The 13,659-nt window shown below is 50.5% G+C and overlaps 1 protein-coding gene across 4 annotated transcripts in view; it reads left to right on the forward strand.

The window, feature by feature from the left end:
• Positions 1-13,659, forward strand: part of RAD54L2 (RAD54 like 2) — a 65,577-nt gene that overhangs the window by 51,756 nt on the left and 162 nt on the right. For 3 of the 4 annotated variants that reach the window (XM_048315202.1, XM_048315203.1, XM_048315204.1), the window contains 14 exons: positions 605-801; positions 1,314-1,656; positions 2,912-3,089; positions 3,570-3,821; positions 4,369-4,487; positions 4,793-4,908; positions 5,917-6,016; positions 6,355-6,560; positions 7,790-7,965; positions 8,692-8,888; positions 9,001-9,197; positions 9,701-9,790; positions 10,367-10,459; positions 10,676-13,588. In XM_048315202.1, the coding sequence (XP_048171159.1) occupies positions 605-801; positions 1,314-1,656; positions 2,912-3,089; positions 3,570-3,821; positions 4,369-4,487; positions 4,793-4,908; positions 5,917-6,016; positions 6,355-6,560; positions 7,790-7,965; positions 8,692-8,888; positions 9,001-9,197; positions 9,701-9,790; positions 10,367-10,459; positions 10,676-11,664 (3,253 nt within the window). In that variant the 3' untranslated portion in view covers positions 11,665-13,588. Of the gene's footprint in view, positions 1-604; positions 802-1,313; positions 1,657-2,911; positions 3,090-3,569; positions 3,822-4,368; positions 4,488-4,792; positions 4,909-5,916; positions 6,017-6,354; positions 6,561-7,789; positions 7,966-8,691; positions 8,889-9,000; positions 9,198-9,700; positions 9,791-10,366; positions 10,460-10,675; positions 13,589-13,659 lie in introns of those variants that run through there. The other variant, XM_048315205.1, reaches the window with a different exon arrangement.

Below are 13,659 nucleotides of genomic sequence, written 5' to 3' on the forward strand. Positions count from 1 at the left end.
GGTCCTGGGGAATTCTCAGTTCATTGGCTCTATTCATACACCTACCTGTTGAGGTCTTCACCTTCAGGGTGGGATATATGTGAATCTGCTGATGTCACTCCAGCCATGTGGCCAGGATCTGATGTACTGTGGTGGACTGAGCAAAGACAGTGTCTTCATCTGAACCAGTTCTGAGCAGGCTGGAAGGGAAGGAAGCCTGAGGGACAGGAGCATTGGAGGAGACAACAGGGGATAAACAACCAAAGATTAAAACCATGTGCACTGGCAGCTCATTCTGAAAATGGTTTTTGCAGAGGCAGACCCAACAGCTCTATAAAAAGGGAACTCTTTGAGTTTGATATGCTTGTGTGCATGACAGACTTCTACACCTCAGTTCCTGTAAGGATTTGTCAGTCTCAACACTGCTATCCATGGCCCATAAAAGGCTTTTCTTCCCCTCTGTATCAGTTTGTTTCCCAAAGAAATTTAATTGTATCCCTCCATCTGGTTTGATGTGAGAAAAGTGCTTTAATTAATGCATTGGTCTTTTTTCTCAACAGATTCCAATCCAGTGATTCAACCTGAAACTGGAGTAAAGCTTACAGTTTATTTGGTTGTTTTGTAGGACGACAGCTGCACGTGCAAAGGTGGTGAATGACTGGGTGACAGAAGGTGGTGTGCTGCTGATGGGATACGAGATGTACCGTCTCCTCTCACTGAAGAAGTCCTTTGCCACTGGCAGGAAGAAGAGAACAAAGAAACAAACTGGCCCTGTCATTATTGACTTGGATGAGGAAGACCGGCAGCAGGAGCTTCTGAAAGGTGGGAAGTCAGCCCTCGAGGGAGAGTGTGACTCTGCTGTCCAGCTGGCTGTCAGCTGTGGCAGCACAAGGAAACAACCTGTAACTTGCTTTTAACATGATCAAACTTTGCTGGGCAGGATTGTGTCTTTGGAGGGAGAAGGTTGTTGTGCTTTGTCTGAGTCTTTAGTTTCTTGAAAGAGCTGCAAGTGTGGAATTCAGTACACTGAACTGTGGGATTTGTCAGTGTGAGATTTGCCCCTCTGATTTGATGCAACACACCCAACTTGATGCAATGCAGGTCATTGAGCAGAAATCAAGGAGCAGTCATGTTTGCTCATTACCACATTTTGCTAAATCAGAACTAGTGTCTAGTCATATGTTATCTCCTGCATCAGCCTTGCTCTCTGCACCCATAGATACTGCTTTTTTGTCTTTCAGAACTACCCCTCTTTTATGAAGCTGGTGACCTTATAAAATCAGAACTTTGTCTTATCCATCTCTAACTAAAACGTAATGTTCCTTTGTCCTCAGGGATTGAGAAGGCTTTGTCTCGCCCCGGCCCAGATGTGGTTATTTGTGACGAAGGACACCGGATAAAGAACTGCCATGCCAGCACTTCCCAGGCGCTCAAGAACATCCGCTCGCGCCGGCGGGTGGTGCTGACTGGGTACCCGCTGCAGAACAACCTCATCGAGTACTGGTGCATGGTGGACTTTGTGCGGCCTGACTTCCTGGGCTCGCGGCAGGAGTTCAGTAACATGTTTGAGCGGCCCATCCTGAATGGGCAGTGCATTGACAGCACCCCCCAGGACGTGCGGCTGATGCGGTACCGCAGCCACGTCCTGCACAGCCTGCTGGAGGGCTTCGTGCAGCGGTGAGTCCACAGGGAGTTCTCAGGGGTGTAGGCCATGCAAACAGCTCCTTCATCCCAAGTTACTTGGCTTGTTGGCTGAGTTTATGTACTACAACTAAATCTGGCTGCCTTATTGAATCGTGGAGTCATTTAGGTTGGAAAAGACCTGTAAGATCATCAGTTCCAACCGTTAACCCAGCAGAGCCACCACTAAACCTTGTCCCCAGGTGCCACATCTACGAGTCTTTTAAATCCCTCCAGGGTTCATGACTCCACCACTTTCCTGAACTATCTGTTCCAATGTCTGACTACCCATTCCATGAAGAAATTTTTTCTAATATCCAATCTAGACTGCCCCGGCACAATATGAGGCCATTTCCTCTTGTCTTACTACTGTTACCTGGGGGAGAAGAGATTGTCCCCTACGTGGGTATAACCTACTTTTAGGTAGTTGTGGAGAGAGAGAAGTCCCCCCAAAGCCTCCTTTCCTCCAGGCTGAGCCCCCTCAGCTGTTTCTCATCAGACTTGTGCTCCAGACCCTTCCCCAGCTCCATTGCCTGAATCTGGACATGCTCCAGCACCTCACTGTCTTGTAGTGAGAGGCCCAAAACTGAACCCAGGATTCAAGGCAGGGCCTCACCAGTGCTGAGTACAGGGGGAGGGTCACTGCCCTGGCCCTGCTGACCACACTAAAGTTGGTTTGCTTTGGTACCACAGACTCTGATATTAGAGAACTATACGTCTAACTGCCCCAGAGTGACCTCAGGTTTATTTTGATGGCTTAATAGCCAATTTGGTTGTGCGCTTTGTGACATTCTTATCCAAGGATCTGAAACTGTTTCATGAAAATGTTAAGAAAAGTGACAGTGACTCCACCACTCTAGAAACAAACCAGCATTTTTTTCTCAGATGAGGATTCTAAGATGATGGTCTGAAGTGTCTTAATCATTGGCAGAGCTGAAAATAGACTTTACGCCTTTTTTCTATTTTTCAGCTACCATGGAAAACAGGACTTTCATCACCCTCTTAACTCTGTGACCTGTGCTAGAAGATTGTAATGTTTGAGGTCTTTGTAATTGTGTTTACAATTGGTATTTGGCTGCAGGAAGAGTATCTCAGAAGTGACATGCATTAGAGAAACATGCAATTTAGAAGTCCTTCTCCCTGCAGCCGGGTGGGCAAGAACTCAAATCTTACCCTACAGGCAGCCACAGGGAGATCATATTGGGAAATTCCCTTCCCTGTATTTATCTCACTGTTTTTATTTCCTCCACAGGCGAGGCCACAACGTGCTGAAGGTTCAGCTCCCATCTAAGGAAGAACATGTCATTCTGGTACGTCTGTCCAAGATCCAGCGGGCCCTTTACACGGAGTTCATGAACCGGTTCCGAGATGCAGGCAACAGTGGCTGGCTGGGACTGAACCCACTCAAAGCTTTCTGTGTCTGTTGTAAGGTAGGTTTTAGCAGAAGATGCAAAGAAGTGTTCTAATATGTTGGGGAAAGGGGAATGTAAGTCAGAAGAGGAGGTGAAAGAAGGCCGGGGACATCATCTCTCCCCAGAGTGCTCTGCAGTGGTTCAACAGTATTGTTATCTTTGCTGCCAGAACTGGACTGCAGGGATGTTAAATGTCTCTTTCAAACTGTGCAAGAAACCTGCTGCCGTCAGCTGAAACAGTCTGGGCTGGTATCTTAAACTGCGTAACTTTACCTGCTGTAGTGCAAACAGGCAGCTTCCTCTGCTTTTGTGCTGTGTGGGGTGCACAGTGACCTCCTGGTTTGTTCTCAAGGAAAGAATTGGGCACTTCAAAAGATATGAGAGCCAGAAGAAATATTAGTTCCTTCCTTTGAATAGCTATGGGGGCTTTCAGGTCACAATCATTGGCAAGCAGCAGCCTAGTGCAGGTCTAACCACTTTCTTTCTTTATCCCTTCAGATCTGGAACCATCCAGATGTGTTGTATGAAGCTCTGCAAAAGGAGAATCTGGCAAATGAGCAGGATTTGGATGTGGATGACCTTAGCACAGCAAGTACTAATTCCCGCTGCCAGCCTCAGGGAATTAAAGTCAAAACAGAGAGTAATACTTTGGCATCACCAGTTGGAGAAGCGACTAATAGCAAGTTCCTCCAGAGTGTTGGCTTCAACCCTTTTCAGGAGAGAGCAAATCAGGTCGTAACTTATGAGTGGGTGAGTGTCACTGCTGGAGAACTCTTGATTTGGAGAGTCTGAAAGGCTGGACAGTTTTCTGAAGCAGAGCAAAGAGAAGACTCTTCTGTTTGAGTTGTGGGTTTCTCTTATGTTCTCTTTACCACAGAGCATCTTGAAAAGCATGGCGCTAGGAGGGGTTTGTGACTCTCATGAGGTAGAAGTGCAGGCAGCACTCTTATGCCATTGCTCTCATCTGACCAAAAAGGCCGTGGACTTTGCTATTCTAAATAAAGGTGTTAGGATGAAGTTTGATCTAAATAAGATGGTGGTAAATCTAGAAGGATGGAGCAAAGCTCTTGAGATAAGAGTCATGACAGGTTAAGAGGATACTCATCAAAGAAGTTTGTCATTTGGAGCTTTCGGAATGGGAGGTAGCAGCAGTAGTTGAGAATAACATTGTCACCTCAAACAACTGGATGTAAATAACCTCATTGCCATGATTTATTTCTCTCACCTTGAGACAGGGTTGTTGAACTAAACAGAGAATGAGCAACTCCACCTGTAATAGTCTCCCATTTCTCGGTAGGCCAAAGACATCTTGTGTGACTACCAGACGGGAGTCCTGGAGAACTCACCCAAGATGGTGCTACTTTTCCACCTAATTGAGGAAAGTGTGAAGCTTGGAGACAAGATCTTGGTCTTCAGGTAAGCAGAGTATCAACAGCTGATCCTACAGTCATTAAATACTGGAGCAGTTGGATCCCCCCTGGTACTAGCAGGTTGTTACACAGGGTGAATGGTGTGGCAGTTCCCCTTCTCTCCTTTCTTGTATTAATGTTGATTTTCATCCATGGATTTTATACTTCTGCCACTGTCACATTTACTAGTGAGGAGTGTGCTGCACAAACAGGGTTTGTAACCATCAGCTCTGTCATGGTTGGGGAAAGGTTCTGATATTCCACTTTTGCTGCTGGGGGGCTTTTTCCTGAACAGAGATCTTGGTTTTGCAGCCAGAGCTTGTCCACCTTATCTGTCATTGAAGAGTTTTTGGCAAAGAGACCGATGCCGAGTCCTCCAGGCTCAGATGGAGGAGTTCATAACTGGGTCCGAAACATCAACTACTACAGTGAGTGCAGCCTCCTCTCTTTTGTTGTGACACTGTTTGATCCTGTGAAGGACTAATTCCTGAAAGTCGCCCACCATCTCCTTTTAGTTGTCTTTGGGTGTGAAAATGCTCTGCTGAAGCATTCTTCTGATGAACCTCTTTCAGACTGTTCTTACTTCAGTTGTTTTGGAAGACAATGTCAGTTGGATGGCAGCTAGCCAGTAATTTCCAAATCCTCTTTTGACATCTTACTTAGAAGATGTTAGACATCTTTGACACCTCACTTACACACTACTGCTTTTTTAAAGTTGCAAAAAATACTTTTTGCTTCCTGTTGGCTATTTGCTAGATCTTGCTTCCAAAATCAGAATCACTGTGGAATGCTTTCACTTGCTCAAGGCTGTGAATTCCTCTCCCTTCTTCCCCAGCTTTAAATCTTTTTCTGGTATGGGTTGTAAAGTATCTGTGGCTACTTTACAGGCCAGGACTGAGAAGAGTGGTGGATATGGTGTTCCTGATTTTTGCAGAGCTGCCAGAAGCAAGCTGCTGCCCAGGAACAGAGACATGACACTCCCTGCACTCCTCTACACCAGTGCTCTCTGTGCTCAGTTTCTGGGGGTTTGCCAAAGGCTTTACAATTTTGCTTTCTCCTGGTTCCTGGAGCTTCCTGCATACGCGAGGCCTTTGTTCCTGTTGTTCCTGCTTGCTATCCATCTTGCCTAAAGCTGAGCCTTAATGGGCTAAATGTGTTGTAGTGCTCCCAGGCCTGGCACTGACAAGCTTGAGTAATGTTTTACTTGATCTTTCAATTGAACAAGTCCCAACCTGGCTGGCTGCATTGCACCTGCCTGGCTGGGCATATTACAGGTACAGAGTGGTCCAGTTGAGATCCTGCAGTACATGACTTGAAAAGATCCAGAGCTGGTTTGGAACCGGTTTCAAAGATCAGTGTTTGGAAAGTGGGTTTGTTCTGATAGAAATCCCCCAAACATACAGAGCTTTTAAATGTATCTTTAATTTCCTTCTCAGGACTGGATGGCAGCACCTCTGCCTCGGAAAGAGAACGGCTGATTAACCAGTTTAATGATCCCAGCAACACCTCTGTTTGGCTCTTCCTTTTATCCACACGGTGAGTTGGCTGGAGCAGAAGGGCACGTGGGAGGACTCGTATTGTGTTCTGGATGCATGTCGGTTTTCAGTTCTTAACTTCCTTTGTAATATACTCTCCATGGTTTGATAGTGCCATCTGCTTCTGAATTCCCTAGGGATGTAGGATTTCAGCCTTAGGCCTCTGCAACCTTAGACCTCAAGCCTGACAGTCTTGAAAACCAAACTTGGGTTTAAAGTTTGACTGGAGGAAATTTTCCATAGACCCTTTATGGACTCTTGGCTGTGATGATTGTCCCCTACGTAGAAGTTTTGGAAATTGGCCATGGCAGCAGTTTGAAATTTGCCTTAATTTTCCAGTGCTGGGTGTTTGGGTGTCAACCTCATTGGAGCAAACAGAGTGGTGGTGTTTGATGCTTCCTGGAACCCGTGCCACGACGCCCAGGCCGTGTGCCGCGTGTACCGCTACGGGCAGAAGAAGCCATGCCACATCTACAGACTGGTTTCTGATTATACCCTGGAGAAGAAGATCTATGACCGTCAGATCTCCAAGCAGGGCATGTCAGGTAAGTGTGGATGAACACAACGTTCCACTCTCAGCTTTCACTCCTCTTAGCTCCTGTAAGTCCTGTTTCTGTGGGATTTGTAACTGCTTTTTTTAAGGTTGAAAACCAGACAGAGAGGTGATAGGCACTGTCTCAGGGCTATGTTTGATGTTTGAGTTAGCATTGACGTGGGATTCTGTAAGAATTTCATGGTGGTAGAGCCAGCATCCTGCAACAAGGTTGTGGTCCCAATCCATTGCTGTGCCATTTACTTTCTCTGCTCCTCTTCTGGCTGCTGCAACAGACTGGAGACTTGGGGGGTGCTCATCCTTTGTTCCCCTCTGCCTGGGTATTGCTCATTTAAACTGGGTGTTACTCCATAAATAGCTCTGTGTCTCCGTTTTTCCTGCAGTGAGAGAGGGAAAATAGCTAAATTAAAACGTACCTTTGACTTATAGTGCTTGCTTAGATGCCAAGAATAATCAATTCACTGTGGTTCTGACCTGCCTTTGTACCGAAAGTATCTTTCATGGTGGTTTGTGCCAGTTGTCAAGCTGCTCTCATAGAATGTGCAGCTGAGGGTTGTGGTGACCCAAAGAGAGCTCTGTGTCCTTCTTTGCTCAAAACCCAACTCCAGAGGCAGCAGTCCAGCGTGATCAGCTCAGTTTGCTGTTGTGCACTCGAGGTGGAGTCCCCTGGCAGCTGGCTTGGCTCCCAGGAGAGTCCTGGATAGAGGTGTTTTCTCCATGTGCTCCCATTTGACCTGTGTGCCAGAGGGAATATTCAAGGAAAACATTCGGGCTCTTGAGAGGGAGGGAATGTGGCTGCTTTTCTGAGCTTTCCACTTTAATACATAGTTATTAATTTGAGCCTTTTTGGTGGGATTTGTGGGAGAACACATGCTGATGTGGCTGCAGTTCTGTCCCAGGACATGTATGTTTACAGCCTTGTTACATGAGGTGGGACACTAGCCACAATTAGTTTTGTGTTCCTGTTTGCCAGGAGCTTAGTGACCTACACAGCTTTGCTGAGCAGTCTGGAGCACAGGCACTTGTCAGCCTGACTTGGTCAAACAGGCTCGGCTCTGAACATGATGATTTTTCTCCTTGCCCTGACATTTACTGAATACTTCTGAGGATTGTGTAGATTGCAAGGAGGGAGCTGTGTTAGGACAGAAGTGTAGGAAGGGCAGCAGGCAGGCAGCACTGATCTCTTCCCTTCTCTGCTCACTCCATTCATCTCTTTTCCAGATCGGGTGGTGGATGATCTGAACCCAGTGCTGAACTTCACTCGACGGGAGGTGGAGAACCTGCTGCATTTTGTGGAAGAAGAATCTGACCCTGCTCAGCTCTCCCTCAATCCGAGCAAGATGAAGGAGTCTGTTCTACAATTAGCCTGTCTCAAGTATCCTCACCTCATCACCAAGGTAAGACCAGCCTGCTTCCTTGCTGGCACTGCACAGGCAGGAATGGGCCTGGAGGAGTCTGGCAGTGAGATGGGGCCATGGTGGCAAGAAGGATGCACCTGGGTGCTGGTGGGAATAGGCAGAAAATTCTCTAGAGATGACCCAAAGATCCTTGCCCTTCCCTGTGATATCTTCCACTCATTTAGAAACACCTCTGTCCTGTACAGGTTTGGGGGAAGGTTGTCAGGCATCCCTTTCTTCAACTTGGTGCTGGGTGCAAAGGTGGCAGTGGAATATCCCAGCTTGCTACCAGCTCTTTTCCTGGGGTGACTTTAAACTAAAGCTGGGACAGGCAGCACTGGCCTGTGCTGTCAGGAGTATCACTTGTGGGGTGATGCTGCAGAGTGGGCCTGTGCTAGGTGCTGTGGGGTTCTGGGGGCTGTGTGACATCGTGGCGGGCTCAGTGCTTGTGCTCTTGGCCTGGCCAAAGCTCCTCGGTTTTGCTGTGTGCTCATGCTAAGTGATGGCCTTGGCTGGGCAGGTGATGGCATTAGCTGACTGTCACCCTTCAAGATGAGCCTTGGTCACATCCACAGTGTTGTCCCCCACACGTGCTTTGCCATGGCCAGCTCTGCCAGCCTGGGAAGGAGAAAGGCTGCCGCAGGGAGCGGGTGGCTGCCGTTCAGGGTGTGCTGGTTCCCTCTTGCGGTCTGTGGGTGCCAGAACCGCGGTGCTGTGGGGTTGCAGGAGCCTTTTCAGCACGAGTCACTGCTGATCGACCGGAAGGAGCACAAGCTGACCAAGGCAGAGAAAAAAGCAGCCAAGAAGAGCTATGAGGAGGAAAAGCGAGCATCCGTCCCCTACACCCGGCCGTCCTACGCACAGTATTACCCAGCCAGTGACCAGAGTCTGACAAGCATCCCTGCCTTTAGCCAGAGGAACTGGTGAGCACCTGCCCCTTCCCTTCTCCCCAGGCTGTAGACATAAAATGAGCAGGCAGAGGATGCTTATCCCTGTGGGGCGGGTGCTGCACTCTCCTCCCTCCTCTCTCACTAGGCGACCAGCCCTCAAGGGTGAGGACAAACCGGTGGCAAGCGTCCGCCCAGTTCAGTCCACCCCCATTCCAATGATGCCCCGGCACGTCCCCATGGGCAGTGCAGGATCAACCTCAACTTCCAACCCTGCTGTCAACTTTCCCATCAACTATCTACAGCGAGCTGGTGTCTTTGTGCAGAAGATTGTTACCACCACGGGTGAGTTGCTGCTGCTCACAGTGGGTTGGGTTGTGATGCCCATGGTAAATTGAGGATGCCCATGGTGAACTGAGGATCAGGGTGAGTTGTTGATGCCCACATGGGCTGTGGGCAGATGGGCATCAGAGCCAAAGATACTATCTCTCTGCATTTGAGTGGTTCCCCTGTGCCTGGAGGACTTTCCCTGCAGGTATGCAAGAGTCATGGACCTGGCGGATTGCTGGGAGTGAACTTTCCCTGATAGGACCTGCAATACTGTCACTGGTAATCCTGGAGATGCTGTGCCAGGACAGCTTGGCTTTTGCTTCCTTGGTAGCCTTCCTTGGCAGCCTCTGCTGCCTTCCTGTGCTGTGTAGAAATAAATCCAGGGCTTGCTTATAGCACAGCACATAGGAGAGACAACTGCACTGCAAAAAAAGGGGTTGGTGGTGCACCTGCTCTCTCCTGGCTGTGGCTGGTGGGTAGATTAACAGGCACTGTTCTGTTTCTTTCCCCACTGCCAGATATTGTGATTCCGGGTACAAACACATCCACTGATGTACAGGCAAGAATCAGTGCTGGCGAGAGCATCCACATCATCCGAGGGACAAAAGGTAATTCTGTCCTGCTAAGATTTGTGGATAGGGTCCTAGCCAGTGCTAATTAGGAAAGAAAATTATGTAAAGCCATGAATCAGTCCTTTGAGAAAAAAGAAACAAGAAGGGGACGAGGTCTAAAGTTTGCAGTGACTCTGTTGCTGCCCATGCTCTGGGTGTGCTGATGCTGCAGGGCTGTTGCAGCTGTGGCTGCTCCTGTCCCTGAGAGGAGCTGTTGAACTTCGTGGCTCAGTTCTTCCTTCTCACAATACTCACTGCAAGTCCTGAGGCAGCCAAACATTCCCTGGTTCTCCCAGAGCAAACTGTTCCAAATGTGAAGTTCCACATTTCCCACTGGCAGCACACTGGGAGGGGGTGATCTCCGGTCCAGGAGAGCTGAAAGGGTGAAAATGAAGGGTGAAGAAGGGGGTAGAAGCTCCACGCTAATCTCCCTACAGGATCTGGGCTGGGCCTGTGTAGCGCTGCTGTATTGTTCTTGCCCAAGGAACCTTGCGGGCTCACAGATTCAGGTCCTGAGCTGAGACTGGAATAGTAATGAAGTTGTTGAATAAAGTTGTCCTGCTTGTGTTCCAGGGACGTATATCCGGACCAGTGACGGTCGGATTTTTGCCATACGGACCACTGGGAAGCCAAAGGGCAATGAAGACCGTCGGACAGCTGCCTCAGGTAGGGGCCTGTGGGTGCTGTGTGGGGCTTGCACATGTGCTTTCCTACTGGAGGGTATGCGGCAGTATTCCCTGGTGTATTCCATCATGTCTGTGTTTAGAGCTGACCCCGCCATCTCCCCGAGATATTCCCACCTTCCTTTCCACTGTTGCCTCTTGGCCCACAGGTTTTTCTCTGAGGTCATCTTTCTCACCTGCCCCATCTCCTTGTTTGCAGGCTCCCAGAGCTCTTCCCTGGAGTCCACAAGCAATGGCAGACACAGTGCCTCATCCCCGCAGCTCCCCAGCGCCGAGGAGCTCACTCGGCCCATCTCCCCCGACAGCCCCGAGATCATCAGTGAGCTGCAGCAGTACGCGGAGGCTGCGGCCGCGCGCGAGTCCCGCCACAGCTCTCCCAGCACCAACGCGGCGCAGGGCCACGCCGCCCGCACGGACAACGCGCCCGGCGCCACCGCCCGAGGAGCCGAGCAGCGCGTGGGGGTTCACTGCATGGCTCCCTCCGTGTCCTCGGCCCTGCCAGCCACCAGCCAGCACGGCGATGCCCACCCGGTGTTGGACTTACGGGGCAACAAGCGCAAGTCAACGTCGCCGTCAGCTCCGGAGGAGCAATCCCGGAGGCAGCAGAAGAAGCGCCAGTTGCCATCGTCCGTGCAGCCGTACGAACACGGGTACCCCGTCTCTGGTGGGTTCACCATGCCTCCTGTCTCTTTAAACCACAACCTAACCCATCCATTTGCCTCCCAGCCAGGAAACTCCTTGTACATGGGCACTGGCTCCTCTTATTACCAGCTGCCCAATTTACTCCCAGACCCTCATCTGGTGTTCCCTGTGACTACTGACCCTCTGCTGACAGCCGGCACCGCCAGCTCTTCTGCTGCTACCTCAGCCACCGCCAGCGTCCCCTCATTCATGCTAAACCCTTCTCTGACAGGGGTGCTGCCCAATTACTCGCTTCCCTTCACGCAGTCACTCCTGCCCGAGCCCAGGATGTTTGCTCCTTTCCCAGCCCCCGTCTTGCCTAGCAGCCTTCCCAGGAGCATGGCATCTGCCTACCCTGGCTACATGTCCCCTCACTCGGGCTACCCGGCTGGGGGTCTCCTTCGGTCCCAGGTGCCTCAGTTTGAACCCCAGGAGGTCCCAGAGGTGGGATGCAGCTCTAATGATGAGGACAAAGACGACGATGTCATAGAGATCACAGGGAAATAAAAAGGCCCAGCTCCTGCTCGGTCTCAGCTCTGCCAGGAGGCAAAAGTTGCAGGACCTTTTTGGGAGTCAGGATTTTCCCTCTGGGCCACGGCAGTGGGTGGAGAGGATGCAAAGGGTGTGGCGTGGGGGTGGTTTTGTTCTTTTCGTTTTGTTTTGTTGTTTTTTAGCTGTCAAGGATAAGAATTGTATTAGGGGCTGGGAGATGGGAGAGGGATAGAGTGGACCTGTGAGAGCCGGGGGAGCAAGAGCCAGGGGAGGAGGGAAGCAGCAATGCAAACTGTAGGAGTGCCTCCCCCCATGCTCTGTCTTGTCTGTCTCTGTTCTCTGTCTTGTCTGGCCGTGGAGGCTTGGTGTTGTGAGTCACTGCCCTTCTCAGGCCTGGAGGCGCGGGCTTGACCGCTGGCAGGGCCAAGCTCCTCTCACATGAACTGCCTTATCTGTGAACTTCTCCCACTGCGAGAAGGGTGGGCCAGGGGTGACTCCACCAGAGCTTGGGGACAAAGTGTTTTTAATGGGGAGGGAATGGGGAGGCTTCTACATTGTGTATGTTGGGGCAGGGAGGGAGGGGATTGATGTCAAAAAAAAGAAGAAAGAAAAAAAAAAAAGATAAAAAAAAGAAAATACCCCACAATTTGTCACCCTCTTCAAATTCACATGAGACTAGTGTGAGGGCTCTAGGCAGGCTCCTGTGCCAGGGCTCTGGTGGGGGGCTCCCCCAGGCCCTTCTGGAGGGTCCCGTCCAAGGTAGGTTGGCCCTGTGGGTCTGATGCCACCTCTGTGTGCCAGGCCAGATGCGTGGAGCAGTGTCTTGGCCATCAGAGGGGAATTCTGGTGACTTCCCTGTCTCATGCCAGGCTGTGTGAAGGCCACGTCTCACCCTGCTGTGGCCCACCAGATCCAGGGGTGGGTGGGCTCGCTGCTGCTTCTGAACAGCACCAGGCAGTGGAGAAGGTTGGGAGGGGACACTGGACCAGTGCCAGTTGCTGTTGAATCTGTGACTGGAGGGACTTCCCCCTGCACAGAATCTCTACATTAATTTATTTCATGAAGGCATAATATTTATTGTCTGGGGGAGTCTTTCTTTCTACTTTTAAATTAATTTCCATATTAAAAAAAATAAAAAGCTGGCCTCCATCATGCAGTGGTCGCTTGTTGGGTTGTCTGTGTGGGGAGAAGCAGACGGTTGACCAAAGCCTAGCCTAGAAGCAGGGCCAACTGTGGAGGTGGCCTGTGGCTGACCTGGGTGGCACCGACTGGATGTGCCCTATCAGGGCATTCTGCCAGAGCAGGAGCTGCTCTGAGTGCTGAGCAGCTGGAGGGAGGATGGAATCCTTTTGTCATGGGGCAGGTGGAGGAGCACATGTGGAAGCCTCCTGTGCTCATTCCCAGTGAGAAGAAGGAGAGCTGTGAGGTGTGTGGAGCTGGGAAAGCAGAGCTCTTGCTGGGGAAGTGCCTTTCCCCACACAGGGAGCGGCCCCCCCCCGCTCGGCCCCACAAGTGCAGAGCCTGGTCCTGGCCCTGCCAGTGAGCACCCTGGCAGCTCCTCAGGGCCAGGGCTCCTAGGGAGAGGCTGGGATACCCAGGTGCAGCTGGACTTGGAGCATGTGACTGCATGTGTGAACGCACTAGGATGGACACTTGAAACCCAGGAACCTCCGTGTCACATTTGGGTGTCACCATGCAGGAGCTGTGCTTGCCTGCGTTGGATGTCCCTGAAGCTGGTGGTAGGCTGTAGGGGACCCCTAGGCCATGGAAGCTGCAGTCACTGGTGTTTGCTGGGACCAACTAGATGTAGGAAAGGGTAGGATGTCCTGACATCCTCCACCAAAGGGGTGCTGGAAGATGGGGACCTCCCTTCCTGAGAGAGAGAGGGGTGTGTGTGCACGCGTGTGTTACGGAAACATAATAAAAAATGTTACGGGGCTTTCCTAGTGTCTTTCTCTGTTTAATGGACATTGTCTGTCAAACATAACCACACCATTCATAGAAGCCTTA

Source organism: Corvus hawaiiensis, chromosome 11, assembly GCF_020740725.1.
Source record: "Corvus hawaiiensis isolate bCorHaw1 chromosome 11, bCorHaw1.pri.cur, whole genome shotgun sequence".
NCBI lineage: Eukaryota > Metazoa > Chordata > Aves > Passeriformes > Corvidae > Corvus > Corvus hawaiiensis.